At 51.7% G+C, this 24337-nt stretch overlaps 1 protein-coding gene across 1 annotated transcript; it reads left to right on the top strand.

Moving 5' to 3' along the window:
* The first annotated feature begins 22421 nt into the window (after positions 1-22421).
* LOC111144013 (dynein light chain 1, cytoplasmic-like) lies at positions 22422-22982 on the top strand. The gene has a single exon (XM_022498074.1). It carries the CDS (start codon positions 22528-22530, stop codon positions 22795-22797), a length of 270 nt encoding a protein of 89 aa, XP_022353782.1. The 5' UTR covers positions 22422-22527; the 3' UTR covers positions 22798-22982.
* Positions 22983-24337: the final 1355 nt, after the last annotated feature.

Raw genomic sequence — 24337 nt, 5'->3', positions numbered from 1 at the left:
CCTTTATCAGGTGCTGGACCATGTATTTACTTTGGACATTGGACTTGTGAGCTGATCAGATGCTATTGTTTTCTTCTGCCCTCCTTGCTGTGCCTGGGTGAGGGAGCTTTTAATGTCAGTCAGTATTTCATTTGCTAATTAACTTTCAAAGGAAGTGGGGAAAGATGCTTTTTTGGAAGAGTTTGAGGGGAAGGAAGGACTTCTGTTGATTTGCACCATCTCTCTGACCCGTTACCATTGCATTATCAGTCTTGCTATTTAATGTCAATTCCTTTTTAACCAGAATCGTCTGGGTCCATCGCAGTAACATTGGAAAACTGGGCTCCTAGTGTCGTTCGGCCTCCTTTAGGGGCCTAATGAAGAAGACTTATAAATACTTTTTTTTTTTAAGATTTTATTTATTTGTTTGGCAGAGAGAGATCACAGGTAGGCAGAGAGGCACGCAGAGAGAGAGAGAGGAGGAACAGGCTCCCTGCTGAGCAGAGAGCCCGATGCGGGGCTCAATCCCAGAACCCTGAGATCATGACCTGAGCCGAAGGCAGAGGCTTAACCCACTGAGCCACCCAGGTGCCCCAATAAATACTTTTTTTTTTTAAGATTTTATTTATTTATTTGTTAGAGAGAGAGAGAGAGCGTGAGCACAGGCAGACAGAGTGGTAGGCAGAGGCAGAGGGAGAAGCAGGCTCCCCGCAGAGCAAGGAGCCCGATGCGGGACTCGATCCCAGGACGCTGGGATCATGACCTGAGCCGAAGGCAGCCGCCCAACAAACTGAGCCACCCAGGCGTCCCCCCAATAAATACTTTTTAATGAACAGAAGTTGCTGCGTGCCCCTGTCCCAAAGTGCAGTCAGTTTTTTGCCCAGCAACTTCATCATCCCTGGGCAGTGCGTCTTAGGTGGAAGGGGCTGGAGGTGAGGTGTAGGGCGTTCGGTCTTGCCCTCGTGACTAGATCCTCCCCAGAGTCAGTGCACCCAGACCTCCGTGCCACCCCCTGCAGGCTCCAGCGCCCTCATGGAGACCCTGCTCCCAGCTTGTCAGAGCTAGTGCCGTGCACTGTGCCCCCGCCATCGAACACAGCGAGTGTACACGTGCACAAAATTGTGGTTGGCAGATTGGCACACTATGTTGTTGCTGGGTCAGGTTCCTCCGGAGTTGAGGGCCCCTGGGTGCTGCACCTGAGAGGTCCAATGAACACGGGGCCCTGGGAGCCAGGGAAGGAGGGAGCGGTGCCCGCGAAGCCACCTGGCTGGGAGGCTGGAGGCCTGGCGCGGGCACCAGGGCAGCTCCCGGGCCTCTCTGCTCTTTCTGGCCTCATGCTGGGGTGATTCTCGCCTCTCCTGGGGCCCAGACAGCGGGGTGGAGGGGTGCTTAGGCTGGTGGGCGGTGCAAGGAGTCATCCTCAGAACGGGGTGCTGCCTCAGGACGGGAGCCTGGGCTTTGCCACTGATGAGACCTTCTCTTTCACCTTTTCTTTTGTCTCCAGCCCCCAGTCCTCTCAGCTTTAACTTCTGTTCCCAATGCAAAACCCCTGCTGGACAAAGAGAGCTGGCGCACATTATCCCTACAGGGCTGAGTCCGTGGGTCAAGGCCATAAGTGAGCCAGTGGCTGAGCCACCCATGGGGCAGCTGAGCCCAGGTCAGTCCGCTCTCACCCCACCACTCTGGGTGGGGGCCAGGCAGGGTGGTACGTGCCATCCAGGGTTGCCCCTCAGCCTCAGAAGCTGCGTAAGGGCCCATGATAGAACAGCTGACTTGTGAAGGAATCTTCTAAAGCCCCATTGGTTTTCCTCATTTCCTCCCTCCCTCCAGTGGATGTGTCCCAAAGTTATGACCCTGTTGACCTCGCTGTGTCAGTGTTGCCCTGGCTGACAAATGCATTTGGCCGAGGCCACCTGGTTCACAGCGCTTGGTGGGAAAGGAGCCGAGAAACCTGGGGGGGGGGGGTGGGGGTCTCAGTCCTCGAATCTCATCCCTACCACCCTGTCACAAACCGGGGCCTTGAGGCAGGGCTCTGAGGCTGTCAGAGCAGGCAGCGTGCAGGGACAGATTAAGACATGACTGCATTAGTCACACTGGACGTGACAGCTGAGCAGTGTGTCTCTGGTTCGTGTCTGAGAGACCCTGACACCCTTTCCAGTGATGCAGAAGTAATAGTGTGTGGCTTCCATAAGCCTGTGTGGCAGGGAGAAGGCGGTCCGGAGTGAAAGCATGACTCACTGGGAGCAGCGCCGGTTTTGTTCCTGGCTCATCTACTCCTCACTCACTTCTTTGCACCTACTTTTGAAAAATCACAAAAAGTGACACAAGAGAATGACTTATGGGGGACCAAAGGGCCTCTCCCAGATGGCCTTTTCACTTCCACCCCATACCCCAGCAAACTGTGGGACACTTCAGGTGACCCAGGTGCCTCCCTCCTTCCGTAGGTGTGCGGACCCACCGCCCCCCACAGCTGGTTAAATCTCCCCAGTCTCGGACCACACTTCACGCTCTTATCCAGGCCTCCTCAGGGCCTAGCATGGCTGTGCAGGTGGCGGGGGGGATGGGGGGGGACGATGAAAACACAGGAAAAGCAAACCTCTGTAGCCATGACAAAAATGGGAATGTTTTCCTCCGCACATAATCTCAACCAAACTAGGGAATGTTGCGAAAATAGCTTTCTGTTTCCCCTAGGGCATTCACAGTTTTATGAACAAACCAGATGAGCAGAGTGCATTTTTATGTTCCTGAACTAGAGCCCAAGATTCCTTCTTCCCCATGTAGGGCATGTGATCCCCGAGTGGTGTCCCTCCAGCGACAAGAGGATGTCTTGCAGGCATGCAGATGTCAGGCTGTGGGGGGCAACAGAAGGGACAGAGCTCCTTGCCAGTTTTTCTCTTGTATCCTTGAGTGAAATCCGGTGGCACTCCGGCTCCCCGGCGGGGTGATGGCATGACGCCCAGGCACTCTGGCGACTCGGCCTTGCCTCCTCTCAGCTCTCCTGCAGCAAACCTGCAAACACAGGGCTGAGAGCCAGGCTCCAGGGGCAGGACCCCAGAGGTGTCCTGCCTGCGCCGTTTCTTCCATCTGCACGGTCACTGAGGGAACCCACTGGCGGCTTCAGAAGCACTCGAGCAGGGTTTGGTTTTCTAAAGGGCATGTGGCAACGCACACTTGCTGTCGGTTATACTGCAGCCTAGCAGCCCTTGCCTAACTCACTGGGTGACCTTGAACACACCCCTCTTGCTCTGCCAATTATGGAGCACTGACCACGTGCTGGGTACTGGGCGACCGCACACCTGATGAGTGTCAGTGGTTAGATCTTCACAGCAGCGCCGTCTGTTGTCTTCGTGATGCAGGTGACGAAGCTGAGGCACAGGGAAGTCACTTGATTTCCCTGGGCCACCCGCTAGGAAGAAGGTGGCGGAACTGGGGGTCTGCCTGATTCCTGAGCCCTGCCCGCAGATCCCATCCTCCCTGATCCTAAGGCCTGGTGCCATCTGTGGTGGGAACGCCTGAGCATGAGTGGGGGCAGGCACTGTCCTGCTCCTGCTCTGCTCCCTGCCCCCCCCACCCCTCTCCAGAAAGAGCATTGCTGTCTTTTATTCATTTTGAAATTTGGTCATTAGTTTAAGAATTTGCTTGAAAAAAGAGTTCTTTTTGTTAAAAAAAACAAACAAATGAAAAAATCCACTTTGAAATCTACAGGACTTGATGTTTTGAAGCACTTTCCTGACCTTCTCCGGCTCATTTCCCCCTACAACACCTGCCTCAGCCCCTCAGTCTTCATCCCATCTTAATCTGAGATTGTCGCTTTGCATAGTCATTAGCATTAGCTCGAATAAGAAATATTCAAGAAAAATCAATCTTAACCAAATAATGATGTTGCATTACAAAGAAAAAGCCCCCCCCCCCCCGCCCAGACTGTGGGTGTCCTTCATCCCGGGGGATGCCACCGAGGAGTGGGAAGGCGGCTGACTTTGGGAGTCCCAGGCCACTTCCTCACTTTGCAGGAGAGCTTGCCCGCTGTGCTCAGCTTTCTCATCTGTCACTAGCCACCCTGCATGGCCCAGGGAAGGTGAAAGAACAGAGGCAGGCCAGCAGAGGCATCTCTGAGAGCCGTGGGAAACAGGCCTCAGCAAGGCTTCCTACACACCCCATGGGCCCACCTCTTTGCCTGCTTTCCCTTGTGCTCCCCATCCCTTCGCCAGGTTTACCCCCACAACACTCTTTACCCCCCTCCATGCCCACCCCGGCCCCACTCTTCCACCCTGTGGACCCAACTCAGAGGCCTATTTCAGGCTGAGCTCGCAGAGGAGAGAGAAGCAAAGGCATTACACACACCAGAGCTCACTGCTTTTCCTCGGCTCTGTCACCCACAAAAAGCATTCATCCGGGGCGTGTGGCATGGGAAACCCAGCTCCCCGTCCCTTTCCTTGGTTCCTATGGGGGCTGACTCTAAGGATGCCCTGGGGAGCCTGGATGCTGTCCATACCTGCTGTCCGACCTCCAGCCCTCACACCTTTCCTCACCTCCCCAGCTGCTCGGCCCTTGCCCCCATCAGGCCCAGTTGCCTGTGCATTTGACCTCCCAGGCTGCTCTGTCCCCATCCCACTCCTTTCCCTTTCTTCCAACAATTCCTTGAGAATTAGGAAGGCAGGTTGTTGTGGGGGCTTCTCCAGAGAGGGGCCTGGAGGCAGATCCAGCCCCACTTCAGACTGTGTGACGTTGAGCGAGGCACTTTCCCTCTGAGCCTCAGTCGACTCATCTGAAAATGGGCACAAGAGCACGTGCCTCCTGGGGTGTGGCCAAAAATGAAGGAGAGGCTGTAGGGCCCTGAGCAGGGGTGCCTAGCACCAGCCTAGTGTTTGCCCTGTGAGTGAAATGATAAGTCTGCCCCACAGAGTTCATGAGGAACTGTGGCTCTGGGGACATCGGTTTCACCCCTGCCTGCTTACCCCTCCCCATTCCCAGTCCACAGAAGTTACATGCATGCGGTTGAGAGTCTTTTCTTCCTCAAGCAGGAACATTTCTTTCCCCTTTCCTTGAAGGTGAAGCTACACTTGAAGAGGAAATGAAAGCTCCTCTTCAGCCCAGCTTGCCCAGAGGAGCTAGTGAGGGTGAGAACATGGGTTGGGACTGTGCAGAGCCAGGCCTTATGCCCCCTGAATTTTGGCAGACTCTGGTGGCCAGGCCTGGGGAGGCAAAGCCACGGCTTCCGGAGGGGGCCTCCAGTGGCCAGCAAATGCCTCTCTCTGGCTCAGCCTAAGCGGCTTCCCAGAACAAGAGGGGACGCTTCGGAAGCTGGTTAAGTGATTTTCAGCAATTTCAGAAATTGCCTCCGCTGGTTTAGATTTCCCCACAGCCTCAGATTAAACCAGAAAGAAAAAGGGCCCCTGGTGATTAGAAGAAAGCATGACTTTGTCCTAGGCGGGCCAGCCGCTGTCGGCTGCTTCTGAAGGAGAGGGAGAGGCCTGAGTCGGTCCTGCCGTGTGGGCGGGCGGCCTGCCACAGGCCCTGGCTCCCCCTGGCCTCAGCTTTAGGCCCGGGGCCCTGGCTCCCCTACACGGCGTCACTCACCGGTTTTCCACGTCCTCAGCTCGAACCCGCTCATCACAGCTGATGCAACACTTAGGGAGTTCTTCCTCCTCACCCTAAAAAAAGACAACAAAAACAAAAACCAAGCATTGTCTCTGCCGTCAGCGTATCAGACTTAACCTCTGAACTCTCTGTTTGCTTCTGTTTTTCCTTCGCTGGATGGGGATGAGGGTGCCAGGTTCAGATCACCTAGTCTTCTCTTTCCAGAAGCAGCTGGGAGGAAGAAAAAGGCCAGTTCTTGGGGTACCCAGTGGGTGCCGTCTTGAGTGCTACTGTTAAGGTAGGGTTTCCTAAAAAGGGACATGTGTCCTGGCCACAGCTAGAACTCACAGACAGCTTGCAGATGCAGGCATATCTGGGCCTGGCGCTGATCTTTGGGGAAGGAGAAAGGCTACTGACATTGAGTGTCTGGGTCATATCTCAGTGGTGGGGGTCTGTCAGGCCTTCTTCGTCCTCCTCTTCCTCCTCAAAGAGCTGTGACCTGGGCGTGCCTGGTTCTGACCCACACAGCCCATTGCTCCAGGTTCCCCCATTCCCATCTGCCTCCGTGGGCCACCCCTCCAGCCTCTGCCAGGGCTCCAGTTACCTTCGCAGCCTGGGAGATGAGGTTTTGGCCCTGGAACCCGCTGTTGTTCCGGATAACCAACAGAGCCAGAGAGCCTGAGAATCACATTCTAACTCCAGCCCTGCTTTTGTCTCCACGTAAGACCCTAGGGGTTAACTTGACCTCTTTTCCATCTCCAGAAGATTCTCATCTCTGCTCCCTATTGCTCCGGCACCATCATGGGAGCCAAGAAAAAGTCACTGTATAGCAGTTCTTGGGGCTGGAGTGGGGAGCTGGAGAGCAGGTGTGCCTGTGCGCTCCAAGGCTGGAGCCCGGGCCATGTTCGGACGGGGGAGGTGGACCAGAGTCACACGTCTGCGTGCACTGTCTTGCCTGATAACAAATGGTTTTATCTCCTGATACTATGTATCAGGAGTATGTATTTTATGTATGTATCAGTATGTATTTTATATATTTCCTAATATTACATTGTAAATTATAAATTATCCCGGGGCAGGGGTGCCTGCGTAGCTCAGTCGGTTAAGCGTTCGACTCTTGGTTTCGGCTCAGGTCCTGATCTCAGGGTCGTGAGATCCAGCCCCATGTCAGGCTCTGAGCTCAGTAGGGAGTCTGCTTGTCCCTCTCCCTCTGCCCCTTCCCACCTTCTCTGAAATAAATAAGTGAAATCTTAAAAAAAAAAAAAAAAATTCCCCAAGCAGCCAGTGCCCTGCAGACGGTGTAAAAGGCCACCTCCTGTCGCTGCCTCTTTCACCTTATATGTGGTGCGCACACCCCGCCCTGCTCCTCCTGCCCTCTGCGATGCCCATCCTTTTACCATGTGTCTGCACCTGAAGGTGGTCTCCCGTTTTTTGCTATGTTGTAAACTGCACGGGAGTCGGGATCCTGACATGGAGACCTCTCCGTACAGACCTGCGTCTGCATTTCACCTGCGCATGAGCCTGGGTAGCACACTTGCCGTATCAGAGCAGGTCACTGCCTCCCAGCAACAATCAGAGCCCAATCGGAGCCCGAGGAAGTCCAGGATGGAGAGAAGACGGCCCAGCTCGTGCTGAGCTCATGACTGACCGGCCAGCCTGGAGGCCTGGACTCAGGACCTTCTGGCCAGTGGGCCAAGCCCCTCCTTTCACAGGTCTCATGTCTGGAAAGGGCTTCACGTGATGCCAGGCACACAGTAATGGTCAGCATTAACCGGGGTATCACAGCAGCCTGTCATTTGGTCACTCGACCAACAGTCTTACTGCTGACGCCAGGAACAGCGGGTCTCGGTGTCCCTGGTGACCACAAGCCAGCAATGAGGACCTGAAGCTCCAGGCTCCGCTGCCTCCTTGGCCGCAGCTGGAAGGCGAGTGTGCGTCTGTTGCAAAGAATGGCTTCCCGGAAAGTGTCAGGAAAGTCACTGATGCCCCAGGTCTCCTCTGATTAATCTGAATAATCAGCCTGACTGCATGGGAAACTTGGGGACAAAAGACACCAATAAGGAGAAAGGAAGGGAACAGCCCAGGTAAGCGTCTCTGCCTGCTACTCCTCCTACCCTGGGGAAGACGTGCTCTCCGCGGACTGGTGGCTGTGAGCCCTTGTTTCCCTGCCCAGAGACATGGAGTGCATCCCATTAAGCTCCAAGCCCATTTTTGCAGCCTTTGTGGGTACTTAGAGAGCTGCCCAGTCCATAGGTTGAGTCCCTGGTCTTGACAAAGTCACCCCAAGCTCTCGTGCTTTCGGCCACAGACCTGAGTGCAGATCCCCGCTACGCTGTCTCCTGATTTCATGATTTACTGGGTGATTTACTCCTTCTTGAGCCTCAGCCTGAACTCTATCTAAATGCTACCTATTTTTTATTTTCAATTTTTCTTTTGATCAAAATAATCCGTGTCCAAAGTTTTAAAAGTGGAGCAATATTACAAGGCTGGTAACCCGAAAGTGACAGATTCCGCCGCCCCCCAACTCTGAGCTTCCCTCTCCCTGGCCCCTCCTTTCAGTCCTTCTGGCCGGTTCTTCTTCTGTTTCCCTTCTCATTTCTAAATAATTTGCTTATATTGCTATTTCTTGATTTTTCCCCTGTTAGAACATAGACCTCATAGTATGGAGAAATGAGCAAACTTTATATACTTCCCTCCATCCTTCCAAAGGCACAGTCTGGGGCAAATGGACAGTCAGTGTTTATATGTTTTAAAACTATGTAAATATTGTTCTCTGCTAAACCAAATAGTATACTATTTCCTTTCTGCTACAATCCATTGTTTTTCCTCAAGCTACTAATTATTATCTCTTTTCTTTCCATTTGCGACTGCCGCTTCTCCTCCCCCTCCTCCTCCTTCTTCACGTTCTACCCTACAATATCAGAAAACTCTGTGCAAACACCATAAAGACCTAAACCAGGAGAGACCCCCCAGCCTGAGGCTGTTGCAGCCCAGAGAGGTGACAGCCATGTGAGCAGGACCACAGGGAAGGTTTAATAGGACTGCACGTGAGGGCAGAGGGCAGAGGCAGTTCCTCCTGCTTGTCCTGAATGTTCCTTCCCCCATGCCCTTTCCATCCCTACTCCAGGTAGACCTGACCACAGGCTGGGTCACACTTTTCTCTGACCACCTTCTGACTACCTGCCCTTAAATGTGCTCAACGAGGCTGAAACTGTGAAGAGTCATGGCTCCAGATCAGGTACTGAGCGTTTAGCACAAACAAAGTGACCTGCCTGGCCCTGGGAACAGCTGGCATCCAGGGTAGGAGGTGACCAATGACAGCCCAAGCCCCAGAGAAGGACTCAGTGCCCATGAGGCCCCTGCCCAAGTTCCCTGCACGCCTCCAGGGCCACCAGCACCACCACCCCCCATCCCGTACAGGGTCATTCTTCCCCACTCCCAAGTCTCCTTCATCAGGGTGCTGAGCTCTGACCCCACTCCCAGTGAGCTCTGATCTTTGTTGCTCAGAGTTGGCTAAGGTCAGCTCTGGGGAAAGTGTGGAGGGCCCAGCCATCCAGTTGTTCCCACAAAGGCAACCCTCAGCCATGGTTGCCTGAGTAACTAAAAGCACCACACACCCCTGAAGGGTACAGAGAAAGCCTCCTAAGTCCAGAGCTCTTGCCAGAAACCCCTGTGCCTCACATCAAAGAGGCCTGGTCATTGTCTGGGGCCACTGAAGGCCTCTGTCCGGCTTACCTCGGAGGCGACACACCAGAGTGCCATCCATGTGGTTGTGCCAGTGCGAAGCCACATCTCAGGGGGTCTGCCCCTGGGCCAGGACCACCCCTGGGAGCAGCACCCCAGGAAAAATGCCGGGACCAGGGAACCTCCTTGGCCTCAGCCATCAGGAAACAAGGAGTGGGCATCAGAGGCACTTGGGAAATTGAAGATGCAGACATCCCTCCAAGCAGCTGCACACTTTCTAAACAGACAACTCACCAGGATCTAATCTGCAACTCAGATTCAATTGGCTAAGTAGGGAAGAAGAAAGTGTGTGGTTGTCATGGCAACACCAAATTGCCCAGGACTGGTTGATCTCTAAGGTGGAGAAGGGAGGGGAACAGAGCCAAGCTTCTGTTTCACTGGCAGGGATGTTCTGGGGAACGGGGGCCAGGCTGGACCCACCGGCATTCTTCCTGTCCCCCCAGCTCGGGACTGCGGGCCTGAGCCGCGTGCTGTGGGGCCGAGGGGGGCTGGCTGGCTTAGGGCCTGCACTTGGGGGCTGGGCTCAGGTGGCTTGGCGTCTGTGTTCCAGCCCCACCGCATAGCAGCTTGGACTTGGAGCCCCCTGCTCCGCCTGACTCCAGTCCTGGGCCTTCCTGCCCATGCTTGTGCCCTTGGGCCTGCTCACGGACGGCACAGCCCCTGAGTCCAGTCTGGATGATCGAGGAAACAGCTTCATCAGAGAGCGCAAACCACAGCCTCATGCAGGAGGATGTGGGACCAATCCTTCCACTCACCAGCACACCACGCTGCCAGTCTGGCCCTTCCTCCTCACCAGAAATGAAATGGAGCCAGCCCAATGGGTTACCAGTGTGGACCATGCCAGCCTGGGCCCAGGCCTGAGGCCCACCTCATCGCTGCTCAACCTCTGACCATCCAGGGCCCATAGGAGGAGGTCCTGGCCCTCAGCAGACCTCCAAGGCCTCGCCAATGGCTGCGTGTCATCTTTGTGGTTGCAGGGCCTGGCCATAGGAGGGGCTCCGTGGACACTATGTGCAGGGATGAACGAGTGAATGCATGAGCGGACAGCTGGATGTGTGAGGACTGGGAGCAGAAGAGACGGGAGGCCAGGTTGGGGTGACTAGCTGGCGTGAAAGCCTCAAACTAGGCTGAGAGGGGGCTGTATGTCAGGCGCCCCGTCCCCAAGTTCTGCCCTAGTCCTGGAGAAGCTCCCGTCTTCCAGAGGGACCACTGGGGTCCCTGGCAGATGTGGCCTTGTCACTTGATCCCCCTCAGAGAGACCGAGACCCCAGGGCCCATCCCCCAAAGCCTGGCTCACCTGGGCCCTGGTGGAGCCTCCCTGGGACCCTGCAGACGTGACTGCTTTGCTACATGGCATGTGGGTTCTCCCTCTTGTCCAATTAGTGCTAATTGGGAGCAGGAAGTTGAGGGGGGTGCTGGAGCTCTGATGTCCTGGGCAGAACCTAGAGGCTTCCTGCAACAGGCCCTTCCCCAGAGCTGCAGGGTCTCCTGTACGACCCAGGCAGGAAGGCTTTCAGCCGCTGCAGCTTGGGCTGTCCTGGCCCGGGTGCCAGCTGCCCCTAGGGATGGGCAGGCCCACCTGGTCCACGCTGCATCTTGTGCCTGGCAGGAGTCATGACTCTTCGTAGTTTCAGATGATAGAAACGAAGGGCAGGAGGTCTCAGGGCCTGATGCGGAGGGCCTGGTGCAGAGGGACTGGGTGGGGGGAGGGTCTCCTGAGGCTGAGGTCTTAGTCTCCACCCACGGCTCAGTAAAGGCAAGGAAAGACTTGCTTGTCTGCCCAGGCACACACTCTTGCCTCCCTGGAGAGGTGGGATTTCCCCTTATGTTCCCCTTCTCCCCCATGTCCCTTGCCCCCCTCCTGGGGTTTGGGGCAGAGATGGAGGTGTCCAGAGGCAAAGCACCTTTTGGCTCAGGGCCCTAGGCCAAGTTCTCAACTCCAGTGGTACCTCCCCACTGACGGGCACTGGCCACAGCCTGATGTTAGAGGCTGCAGTCGGGGAAGGGCCCACTCCAGCTGGGCAGGGACACTCTCCATTCCAGACCATTTAGGTCTCCTAAACCCTAGAGCACTTGCATCGACCGCTATCTGTGTGTGCTTTCATGCTGGGCACAGGCAGGCCTCCCTCGTGACAGACTCAGACCCCGTCGCCCTAGGACCACCCAGAGCCTCAGCTGGGGGGCTCACATCCGGAAGCAGGGATCTCAGAGCTCAAGGGTGCTCAGAGGTTAAGATTCCTGGGCGCTGGCTCCACGGACCAGCCTGTGTCAGCCCCTGTGCAATGGGTCTGTTCCTGTGCAGCAAGAAGGCACTTGGAGAAGGCAGAGAGGGATAAGTGGGCTCCTCTGAGGCTCCAGAGCTGGGGAGAGGCCCGGGAGCTGGGGAGAGGCCCAGCCACCAGTGACCACTAGAGGGCGGAACTCTCCCATGTGTTTCTTCCAGAAGTCTAGTGAGCGGAGCCGGGCTGGAAGGAAACAATGACCTAGTGGACCCCTGGATGTGGACGTCCTCTGCCGCAGGACTGCTGTTAGGTTCCAGCGGACGCTGGGACACTGGCCAGGAGTCCACCTGTGCCCCAGACCCCACAAGACCTCCCTGCGCCTTCAAGCTTTCACTTCCGGCCGGCCCAGTCCTGAGCCTGCCCCGTCCCTTTCCCTTCTTAGAACATCAGCAGGAGAGGCCCTCCAGCCTCCTCTGAGCACGTTAAGGAAACTGAGGCAGGGAAGGACATACCTGACTGCATCCTGTCAGTTGGGTTGGGGTAGACATTTCCTGAGAGGTGACCATGAGCCAGGCACCCACCATAACTCCTCGGGGCTGTTGCTATTGGAATCACCCCGCTTTTGCAGATGAGGAAACTGAGGCTCAGACAGGCTTTCTTTTGCCTCAGGTCCCATAGCAAGGGTGGGAGCCGGATTCCAGCCCAGACAAGGTAATGGCCGAGCAGAGACATCCTCCGTAACCCTCCCGACGAGAACATGGGCATGCACACAGGGCCTGGTGGCTGTGGCAAGAACAGGGTGCCAGGCTCCTGCCATCTGCCCTCGTCCGGACCTGACCGACAGCGAGGTCAAGGACCGCTGCCTCTGGGGTCTGTGCTCTCCATGAGGATGCCCACCTTCTCCCCCGGGCAGGAGGAGCCATGAAGAAGCTGCTTTATGCCTGAGCAGTGCCCCTCAGGTAGGGCCACTCGGTGCTCTCGGGAAGTGGGTGCCCTTTAAGGGCAGGTTGCTGACCTCGTGAGGCCCTGCCTGCAGCCCCGGAGATCAAGGACCTGCTTCTGGGCCCTTTGCTTGGCCTGGCTCTCCCAGTCAAGCTTGGAGCTCTCTGAACAGGGCAGGGGAGGGGTAATTCCTGCCTCAGACAGCCCCACTTCTGCCCTGTGACAGAACGAGAAGGCCTCGGGCCCTAGAGCTGCTGCTGGGCATCATATCCCCAGTGGGAGCCCGAGCAGTTGGAGGCTGAGGCCGGCTCTCCCACTATTGTCAGGGAGCACCGAAGATCGAGGGTATGTTGGGGGCCTGTTTGTGGCATTGGTGCTGGGCTGTGGCCTGTAAGGCTCATGAACGAGGCTGATGTGAATAGACTCAGCTCAGCAGCTGGGTTAGGGTGCAGGGTCCGGGGTCCGATGGGAGAGGTAGCTCTGGAACCAGATCTTTCTCTGTAGCCCAGATGGGGGCCCCTGGTGTGTTGAGACCATCAACATCAGGCAGTCCTGGGAGAGTAGCTGCACAGGCAGGTACAAATGAGGGACTTAGGGGAACCCTGCCCTCTGGCCAAGTATCTGGGGAATAAAACCCCTCAGACTGCAGAGCACACCCCCATTAGTGCGAAGGTCCCCTCAGCAGCTCCAGGGTCCAATGGAATCACTGTACCCATTTTACAGGTGAGGACACCCAGCCTCAGGCCTCACCACCCTTTTGCCAACAGCTTCTTCACCAATCTCCTTGGCTTTAGTTTTCTCTTTTTCTTCCTTATTTTCAGCTTTCAAAAAAATAGTTTAAATTCTAAAAGTAATTATTTAGTTTTTATTATGTAAAAATACATGAACATATCTTCCTTTTTAAAATGTAATACCAAAAAATTAGGGGCACCTGGGTGGCTCAGTCACTTAAGCATCCAGTTCCTGGTTTCACTCAGGTCATCTCAGGATCCTGGGATCAATCCCTGCATCAGGCTCTGCACTCAGCATAGAGTCTGCTTGAGATTCTCTCTCTCTCTCTCTCTTCTCCCCTTCTGCCTCTCTCCCTGTTCACACACGCCTGCACCCACATGCATGTGCTCTCCCTCCCTCTCTTTCTCTCTCTCTCTAAAATAAACAAATAAATCTTTAAAAAAGAAACAAAACAATTTTTAAATAATAAAACAAAATGTAATACAAAAAGATTAAATCAGAAGAGTCCCATGGCCTGTTCCCCGCAAGTTCATGGTTTGCTAGAGTTAGTAGTTTAGTATTTCTCTATAAAATAGAATAATACTATTTGTGCTACCCAGTCAATAGGTTTGTTACATAAAAACAGGAAATGCTCGTTAGTATGTGAGTTTCACATACATAGCTGATTTTTCCAATGTCCTATGAAGGTGCAATGATTGCAGATCCGCTGGTGCTGGTCCTGGGTGGTGCTGAGTGCCCTCGTCCTATAGGTAGCCCATCAGTAAGGGAGTCAGGCCCCGACTCCCTCTCTCTGTCCCCTCATGTTGGCTTCAAGACTCAATCCTTCTTTAAAAGTTCACATCTCGAACTATTTTTAGGGCTTATTTTCTCCTTTCTCCCCACCCCTCCACAATTAGATTTGGGTTGGGATGGAAGCAAATAGGGAGGTGGGAGAAGCCTGTGCCCCCACCCTGGATAAGGAGACTTATTGCACTAATACTAGGCCAAAACATTTCATTTCAATGTGAATTTTCATCATTACTCATGAATTTGCTCATCTTATTATCTATTTGTATGTATGTGTATAAGTTGGTGATTTAATATGCATATGTATTGTGATAATCAAGAAGGTCAACATATCCATGATTTCACAGTTACCTATTTTGTGTGTGTTTGATGAGAACTTAGGATCCCCTTTCTCAGCAAAGTTCAAGTACACGATACAGTGTTGTTACCCATAGTTACCATATTGCAGATCAGCTCTCCAGAATTCCTCCATCTTGCATTGCTGAAACTATGTACATCTTCATCAATGTCTCCCACTCTATCTCCTCCCCCCACCCCACCCAGACCCTGGTAACCATTCTACTCTTTGTTTCTGTGAGTTTGGCTTCTTAGATTTTACGGGTAAGTGAGATCATACAGTTTTTGTTTTTCTGCGTTTGGCTTAATTCACTTGGCATAATGCCCTCCAGGTCCACCCGTTTCGCCAATGGTGGGGTTTCCTCCTTTTTTATAGCTGAATAATAGTCCTCCGTGTGTGAGTGTGCATGTGCGCCTGTGCACGTACCACAATTTCTTTAACCATTTATCCACTGGTGTACACTTAGACTGCTTCCATGTCTTGGCTATTGTGAATAATGCTGCAATGAACCTGGGAGTACAGATGTCTCTTTGAGATCTGGAATTCAATTTCTCTGGGTAGATGCTGAGAAGTAGCCTTGCAGGGTCATGTGGTAGTGCTGTTTGTGTTCCCACCAACAGAGTGCTGGGGTTCTCTTGCCAATACTTGTTTCCTTCCTTCCCTCCCTCCTTCCCTTCCTTCCTTCCTCTCTTCCTTTTTTTCTCTTTCTTTCTTCCTTCCTTTCTTTTTTCTTTCTTCCTTCCTTTCTTCTTTCTTTCTCTTTCTCTCCCTTTCTTTCTTCTAATAGCCATCCTAATAGGTGTGCGGTGATATCTCATTGTGGTTTTGATTGGTGATGGTGAGCATTTTTTAAAAAAAAATATTTATTTATTTATTTGACAGAGATCACAAGTAGGCAGAGAGGCAGGCAGAGAGAGAAGAAGGGAAGCAGGCTCCCTGCCGAGCAGAGAGCCTGATGCGGGGCTCGATCCCAGGACCCAGGGTCATGACCTGAGCCAAAGGCAGAGGCTTTAACCCACTGAGCCACCCAGGCACCACGGTGGTGAGCATTTTTGCATATGCTTGTTGGCCATTTGTCATCTGTATGTCTTCTCTGGAAAAATGTCTATTCAGTTCCTTTGCCCATTTCTTAATCAGGTTATTTTGTTGTTGTTGTTGCTTTTTTTTTGCTGTAGCATTGTTCGAGTTCATTGTCAGATGGAAGGTTTGCAAATATTTCCTCCCATTCCGTAGGTTGCCTTTTCGTTTTGCTAACTCATCTTTTCTTATTTAGCAACCACTTTTTTTTTTTTTTTTAAGATTTTGTTTATTTGAGAAAGAGAGAGCGAGCAAGCTCATGCCAAAGAGCTCAAGCAGGGGGAGGGGCAGGGGGAGAGAAGAAGCAGACTCCTGTTGAGCGGGGAGCCCAGAGCCCAAGGGCAGATGCCCAACCAACTGAGCCACTCAGGTGCCCCTTTAGCGACCACTTGTATTTCCTCTTCTGTGAAGTCTGTTTATATCGTTGGTCCAACCCCGTTACGCTTTTATCTATTTCCTACTGACGCTGCGTTAGGGATTTTACTCTTTTGTTACATGTGTGCAAGTATTTTCTCTAGTCTCTCACTTGCGTTTTAACTTCGTTTATGGTGTCATTTGTCACACACACGTATACTCTTTCTAAAATGTGTTCCCGACCTTGTCTCCGCCTTGCGCAAATTCCTGGCTGGCTCCCCAGAGGGCAGTGCATGCCTGCTGCCTGTCAGGGGAGCACAGGGACTGAGAGCCTCCTCCCTGCTTCCTCCCTGCGCAGCCCTCCCTGAGCCTCGGAGTTCACAGCTGTAAAAGGGGCTAATGACAGTCCCCACTTCATGAGGCTGCAGTGGGAAGATCACAGTCCCAGTGAGCCCTTGGTACCTTCATTGTCAGTATCACTAACATTCCCTGCATCCGGGCCCTTTGTGATCAACCCCCAAACCCTTCCCAGTCCTATCTCCTGCACCGTGGCCAGGGGACCTCCTCACTGTTCCCTGCACTTGCCCGTGTCCCCCCTCTAGACTTTGTCTTCGCCTGTCTCATTCTTCTTCTCTGTCCCTCCCTGTCCCAGGCCTCTCATAATTTCTTAGTCTACCCTCCCTAAATTTCCATCCCCCTCCATTGGATGAGACCCCACCCCACTCCAGAACCCTCCCACTTCTCTCCCTTTCCAGTGGCCCACCCCATGCCCTTGGTCCTCAGCTACTGTGATCTGGGGCCCAGTGGGTCTTCCCATTGATGGCACTCTTCTCAGGGATGGAAGCTAGGTGCCTCTCACCCTTGTTAGCCTCCCCTGCTCCCCGGCCCACAGAGGATCTCACCGCAGCCTGCAGCCTATCCTGCTCTCCTATCTCCCCCAGAACCAAGGAGATACCTCTCACACTCAGCTCCTGTGGAAAGGCAGGGGCAGAGCTGGGAAGATCACCCGAGGGCCTGACCTCTGCCCAACTGCATGGCACGTGCCCAGATTACAGAGTGGGAGACACCTGGCCCCACCCCCAAGGTCTTTGTGTCTACTGAGGCAGGAGCTGCTTGGTGAGCCCTGTCCTGAAGCACAGCCTACCGACTCCTGAACTTGGCTCCTTCCCTGAGTCCGGGAGACCCTGGAGATTGGGGTCAGCTGTTTGATGGGCCCTCTCCTCTGGGCTGGATCTGGACAACACCCCAGCCCCAAGTTCTCCCTGACACTGACAGCTGGGCTGGCTGAAGATGTGGCTGGCCTGGTCTTTGCTTGAGCCTAAAGTGACCCACTTGGGAAAGGTCAACCTTTCCTGGACCTCTGTCTCTGGAAGAGCGATCTCATTCTCTCGGCTTTACTTCCTGCCTCCAGAATATGGGGTGAAGGGGGATCTGGGGCAGGAGGTAGAGAGGTGATGGGCAGGTGGGTGCTTCGGGCAGCTGAAAGGTGGGGCCCAGGTCCTGGGAGCTCCGTGTGGGTTTTAGTGTCCCCCACGCTAGGTGCTGGGAGAGGCTGAAGTATCCTGGACCTGTCTCAGGTGTTTCTGCAGACCCTCCCCGAGCACATTGCCCTTCTTCCATGCCCTCGAGCAAAGAGCTCTGGTGCTTTCTGGCCAGCCACCAGGGGCTCCAGAGCAAGAGAGGGCAAACCAAGAAAAGCCCATTCTTAGGAGGCCCTGGGCTCACTTTCCTTTGCCCAAAGAAGGCTCTGAGTGGAAGAGGGTCGGTAGAGACAGGGAGCAGGGGGGAGAGGGGAGGGGGGAGGGGCCTCCTGCCTGACTGAGGCACTTTGGGGGTTACGTTAGAGAATGTCTGGGCAGGTGATTTTTCTCAGCGCTTCTGTTTCACAATCTGTAAAGGGGGCAGCATGCTGCCTAAGTCCCAGGGCTGTGGTGAGAACCGAATGAGCCAGAGTGCGAACAGACCACCCACACGTATTGGGGGCGGGGCACAAGCCCTCACTCATCCAAAATGGCCCAGGGTTTAGGTTTAGTAGATAGATGCCCAGTAATGGTGACTGGAATCCCAGGGTCAGCTGTCTGTAGGCCCATGCCTACAGGCACCCGTGCACACCTGTAAGTCCATGCCTTAGCTGGGGGGTTCTCCTGGGGTGTGGGGGTGTGTGCGTGTGTGCGCGTGTGTGTGTGGTCTGTTCCAACGAGCAGAAACCATGTCTTGGCACAGGTGTGGGGGTACGTCCCTGGGGATCATTTCTTCCATAGAATCGGTGCTCAGAAGGCAATAGGTAGGGGGGCAATCTGGGAAGGCTGGTGCTTGGGTGGAGGGAAGAGCGGACAGGCCGAGCTTGAGGAAAAACAGGGCAGAAAAAAACACAGACAGGTGACCCCAGAGTGGGTACAGTGGCTGAGGTCTGTTGGGGTCCAACCTTGTGGCCTCCTGCCCCAGAGTGGGCCCACAGGAGTGGGTTGTGCTGAGCACCCCGCCCCAGCAAGGTTGGCCACAGCAGGCCTTCAGGCCCTACATGCCGGGCAGTCTGAGGGCCTCACAAGAGCCCTGGGTCCAACCCTGAAAGGTGGCCCAGCTCACTAGAGGGCAGGATGTGGCCCATTGGCTGTGATCGGCTGGTGTGCCGTGGGAAAAGCTTCGCAAGCCTCCATGCTGTCCACTCTACTTACCCGTTAACGAGCTCAGTCACCAGCCGGTGAGCTAGGCGTTCGTTTGTGACTGATACCTGAACGAGGAGGATGAATCCCCAGCCAGGGTCCTGCAGGACGTGTTGGACGTGGGGAGTCCTAGCGTGCAGGTGGAGGCTCAGCCCACTTCTCCCCGCAGCTGCCCCGTGCCCAGGGCCCACACTAGACATTTATTTCTCCTATTGAGGAATAACCTACATGCAGTAAAGAACGGTAATCATGACTGTACAACCTGACGAACAGACACCTGTCGTAACCGTGACCCTGAGCAAGGGTCACTGTTCTAGAAAAGTCCCTCATGTCCCTTGCCAGTCAAAACAACCTACTCCAGAATTAAGCACTATTCTGACCTCTATCATCAGAGGCTGGTTTTGCCTTCGTAGACTATCAGGTAAATGTAGTTATACGGTATGTTCTTTTTTTGGCCTGTCTTCTTCTGGTTAGCATAATGTTATTTAGATTCATCCTTGTTCTTGTCCGTGACATTTGTTCACTCCTTTTTGCAACACTGGGTAGTGTTGCATTGTACGGGCGTACCACAATTTGTTAATGTATGCTTCTGCTGGCGGGCATTTGGGTGGTTTCCAGTTTTCGGCTATCATAGATAAGAGCGCTGTGAATACTCTTGTGCAAGTCTGTGTGTGAGGACACGTTTTTATGTCTGTGTTTTTATTTCTCCACCAATGAGTGGAGAAACTGGATCACAGGGTAAATGTGTGTTGAACTTTATAAGAAACCGCCAATAGCAATGTATGCAAATTTCAGTTGTTTCTCATCCTTGGACGTCCTTCTGCTCCAGACCCTCAGGAGCCTCAAAGACCCCACCTCCTTGCCCCATCTGGAGATGAGCCTGCCTGTTAGGAGTGGCAGACATCCTCCAGGGACCCAGAATCCTACTGCAATGGGGGGATGGTGTCTGGCTGATGTGGGCACGTGCAGGCTGCACCCTCTGGGAGGGAGAAAGGAAACTCACATTTGGTGATCACCAACCACAAATCAAGCACCCCATGAAGGCCCTTAGGTACATGCATTTATCAAATCCTCTGGTTGCTGGGGTCCTGTCAGGAAGTGCACACAAGATATTTGCTGTTTGAAGACAGCCCGTCTTCAAGGCTCCCTGTCTGTCCCTAGCAGCCCTTCCCCTGCCACCATGTTGGATCTAGTCCATGACCCAGCACAAAGGCTCTGAGAAGGTCTGTAGACCCTCTCTCCAACCTGCCCACCCTACCCCTTGCACAGACGAAGAGCAAGGCCCTTAGAGAGAAGGGATTGTGCCCCTACACTTGTAAGCAGAGCTGGGCTACGACTCAGGTTTCCTGCTTCCTTCTCAGGAGAGGAAATCAGGCTTCTTCCCTTGGAGGGAAGCTCTGTCTATACCCCCTGTCATGGAACCAACCCTAGGGAGAGCGTCCCCCAGCTGAGAGCCCCTCTGGGGGTAGGGCATGTGAGGACTCAATCCAGCCTGCTCAGGCACACAGCAGGTGTCAAGGAGAGGAAGGATGGATGAGTGATTCAGTCTGGCTCTGCTGCTTGGAAACATGCTAGAAAACCCCTTCTCTGAAATAGTCACGAGTGTGTTCACAGCTCAGTCCCGGATCTTGGAGCTGAAAGAACCCCAGACATTTTTGAGCGCCGTGTTCTGCTTTCAACAGCCTGGGTGCTTCCAGACGAATTTTAAGGGTAAAGGAATTGATACCAAGATGTTAAGTGACTGCCTCAGGTTTTGTACTCCAGACCTGACTGGATGAGGACGGTGGACAGTGGAAATTGGAGGCCTCAGGAGCCAGACCTGGCAGGAATAAAGAGCACACATCTCAGGAATTACAAAGTAAGTAATGAGAAAATTAGGATTCAATTGACCATACTTCATTTTGTACAAAGCCACTGGGTAAAGCAAGGTCCATTGGCATTTTTCCTGATTTTGTCTGTATAATGCAGAAATCTCTTTCCTTCTAAACCCCTGATAAGCAGGGACTAAATTGGGGGCCTATAGGTGGCATCATGTTTTTGGCGGGTAAGCCCTGTTGGGTAACTGTGAGGCTTTTTTCATCAGGGAGATTAAGCTGCCCTGTTGCTATAAGGGGCATCAAACAAACATATTAAATATTCTTGTTAACATTTTATGGATTCACACTGATATGCTAACAATCATTATATGTAGGCTAAACTTAATAAAAAAGGAAAAATGGCAGCATGGGAAGGGGTGGGGACCACGGTCTCCAGTTACAGCAAGCAGGCAGAGTATGGAGAGAGGACCCTGAACATCAGGGGGATTCAGGCTAAGTTTGCTCAAGCCCCACAGGTGTCTCTGAGGAGAAACTGGAGGGTCCAGGGTCATATCTCCCTTTACCTTTTCCTCTCCTGGTGGGCTTGAGCTGCCAACTCCTTTCCAAGGGTCCAAGAGTGAGCTCTCTTCATGAATCTCTCAACTTTGACCTCCAGGAGGGCCATGCCAGGCCTGGAGAATGCTTTTTGGCTGAGTTGGCTCTGCTCCCAATTCCCTTCTGGCTCTTGGGCTTTAAGCAGCCAGAGATAGGAGTCCTTGGCCAGCACAGGGAGATTGGTGTCCTGGTTTCAAATGCCAGCCCCTTAGTCCCAACCTGACCCTCAGGTCTTAGAACTTGCTTCTCTGGGGTGAAGCCTGGGTGACTATCTTTTTTTAAAATTTCTTTTCAGTGTAACAATATTCATTGTTTTTGCACCACACACCCAGTGCTCCATGTAATACGTGCCCTCCCCAATACCCACCACCTGGTTCTCCCAACCTCCCACCCCCCCGCCCCTTCAAAACCCTCAGGTTGTTTTTCAGTGTCCATAGTCTCTCATGGTTCACCTCCCCTTCCAATTTCCCTCAAATCCCTTCTCCTCTCCATCTCCCCATGTCCTCCATGTTATTTGTTATGCTCCACAAATAAGTGAAACCATATGATAATTGACTCTCTCTGCTTGACTTATTTCACTCAGCATAATCTCTTCCAGTCCCGTCCATGTTGCTACAAAAGTTGGGTATTCATCCTTTCTGATGGAGGCATAATACTCCGTAGTGTATATGGACCACATCTTCCTTATCCATTCGTCCGTTGAAGGGCATCTTGGTTCTTTCCACAGTTTGGCGACCGTGGCCATTGCTGCTATAAACATTGGGGTACAGATGGCCCTTCTTTTCACTCCATCTGTATCTTTGGGGTAAATACCCAGTAGTGCAATTGCAGGGTCATAGGGAAGCTCTATTTTTAATTTCTTGAGGAATCTCCACACTATTCTCCAAAGTGGCTGCACCAACTTGCATTCCCACCAACAGTGTAAGAGGGTTCTCCTTTCTCCACATCCTCTCCAACACATGTTATTCCTGTCTTGCTAATTTTGGCCATTCTAACTGGTGTAAGGTGGTATCTCAATGTGGTTTTAATTTGAATCTCCCTAATGGCTAGTGAGGATGAACATTTTTTCATGTGGGTGACTACCTTTTTTGAATGTGCTACCCAGAGCAAATATGGGTAGAGGACTGCAAGGAATGGGGACTAAATGCCCCATTAAAGACATACATGTTAAATATAACTGTGTGTGTATATTTATGTATTTAAATATATAAATATGTGTACATGTGTATATACATATATTTTTGATATGTTTGACTGTTAACAAGGCATTTATTATATATGAACATACTGAATACATGCTCTATATTACTATAGAATCATCATATATTATATATTATATAATCACATTATATTTTTATTTACACATTACATAGCTCACATTACACATACGTATTCATTTAACATTTCACATTAAATTTTATTATACATTATATGTTCCTAAAAATGTTATCTTACTAGTTATTAATTACTCATTATTTGTTCATAGTAGCCCTACACTGGAAAGAACCCAAATGCCTATCAAAAAGGGAATGGATAAGCAAATTGTGGTATATCCATACAAGGAATACTACTTGGCAAGAAAAAGGAACCAGTGAGATGCGCCACAGCTTTGGTAGCGACCATAGCTCCCGCCGGGTGTGAGTGTCGCCAGCCCCTCCCCCAGGAGACCGTTGCAGTTGGTCGCCCCCTGCTCCTCGGTAACCATGTGCGACCGAAAGGCCGTGATCAAAAACGCCAACATGTCGGAGGAGATGCAACAGGACTCGGTGGAGTGTGCAACTCAGGCGTTGGAGAAATATAACATAGAGAAGGACATTGCGGCCCATATTAAAAAGGAGTTTGACAAGAAGTACAACCCCACCTGGCACTGCATCGTGGGGAGGAACTTCGGTAGTTATGTGACACATGAAACCAAACACTTCATCTACTTCTACCTGGGCCAAGTGGCCATTCTTCTGTTCAAATCTGGTTAAACGCATGGACTGTGTCACACACCCAGTGATCCATCCAAAACCAAGGACTGCAGCCTAAATTCCAAATACCAGAGACAGAAATCTTCAGCCTTGACTAGGGGAACACCTCGATCTTTGAACCTTTATTGTGTTGTTTTGTGCAGGGTATTCTCTGTACAAATTTGTTGTGGTTATAAAACAATTAGCAAAACAGCTTACATTTGTATTTATTTTCTATTCCATACCTCTGCCCCATGTTTTTTTCTCCTCAAAATCCATTCCTTTCAAATAAATCTGTTGGAGAAGTGAAAAAAAAAAAAAAAAAGAAAAAGGAACCAGCTACTATCACATGCCATAGCATGAAAACATCTCAAAATGATGCTATATAATAGAAGACAGGCAAAAGAGAGTACCTACTATATCATTCCATTTATATAAGATTCTAGAACATGCAAACTAATATGTAGTTTAAAAAAGTAAACCAGTGGCTGCCTGGGGGTGGTGGTGGAGGGTGGGATAGATTGCAAAGAGATGTGAAGACACTTTGGGGGATGACAAAAATCTTTGTTTTCTGTATTGTACTGATGGTTTTATAGATATAGTTGTATATCAACACTAATCAAGTTCTACAATTAAGTATGTGTAATTTATCATATGTCTTCCTATACTTCAGCAATGTAAAAAATGTGATTTCCAGGGGCACCTGGGTGGCTCAGTGGGTTAAGCTTCTGCCTTCGGCTCAGGTCATGATCTCAGGGTCCTGGGATCAAGCCCCGCATCAGGCTGTCTGCTCGGCGGGGAGCCTGCTTCCCCTCTCTCTCTGCCTTCCGCTCTGCCTACTTGTGATCTCCCTATCTCTGTCAAATAAATAAATATAAAATCTTTAAAGAAAAAAATGTGATTTCTAATCACATTCTTTTTTTAAAAGATTATTTATTTATATATTTATTTGACACAGAAAGAGAGAGAGATCACAAGTAAGCAGAGCAGCAGGCAGAGAGAGAGGGGAAGCAGCCACCCAGGCGCCCCTCACATTCCTTTCTTTAACAATATTGTAGATACCATAATTTTCTTTAATGTTATTATATAATCATTTAATATAATATTTTGTGAGGGGCACAATGGTTATAGCCTTTGATAAATGAAAATTATTTAAAAGTAGTATTTTCTCATCTCTTAAAATTTCTATATTTAGCATGTTTTATAATGTCTGTGATATTTTGCTTAAGTAGTATTTATGTATAAAATAATAAAACGGAAGTAAACATACTGAAGGATATGTACTCAAAATGTCACCAGTGTGAACACAGTATTTTGAAGACTGGTAATATAAGGAGATGCTGGGGTGCCTGGTTGGCTCAGAGGGTTAAGCCTCTGCCTTCGGCTCAGGTCATGATCCCAGGGTCCTGGGATCGAGCCCCACATCAGGCTCTCTGCTCAGCAGGGAGCCTGCTTCCCGCCCCCCCCTTCTGCCTCCTCTCTGCTACTTGTGATCTCTCTCTCTGTCAAATAAGTAAATAAAATCTTAAATATATATATATATATATATATATATATATAT

This window comes from Enhydra lutris, unplaced genomic scaffold (assembly GCF_002288905.1).
Source record: "Enhydra lutris kenyoni isolate GAN:26980312 unplaced genomic scaffold, ASM228890v2 scaffoldscaffold10, whole genome shotgun sequence".
Classification (NCBI taxonomy): Eukaryota; Metazoa; Chordata; class Mammalia; order Carnivora; family Mustelidae; genus Enhydra; species Enhydra lutris.
Note: the sequence above shows the minus strand (reverse complement) of the source record. Positions and strands in the feature narration are given on the sequence as shown.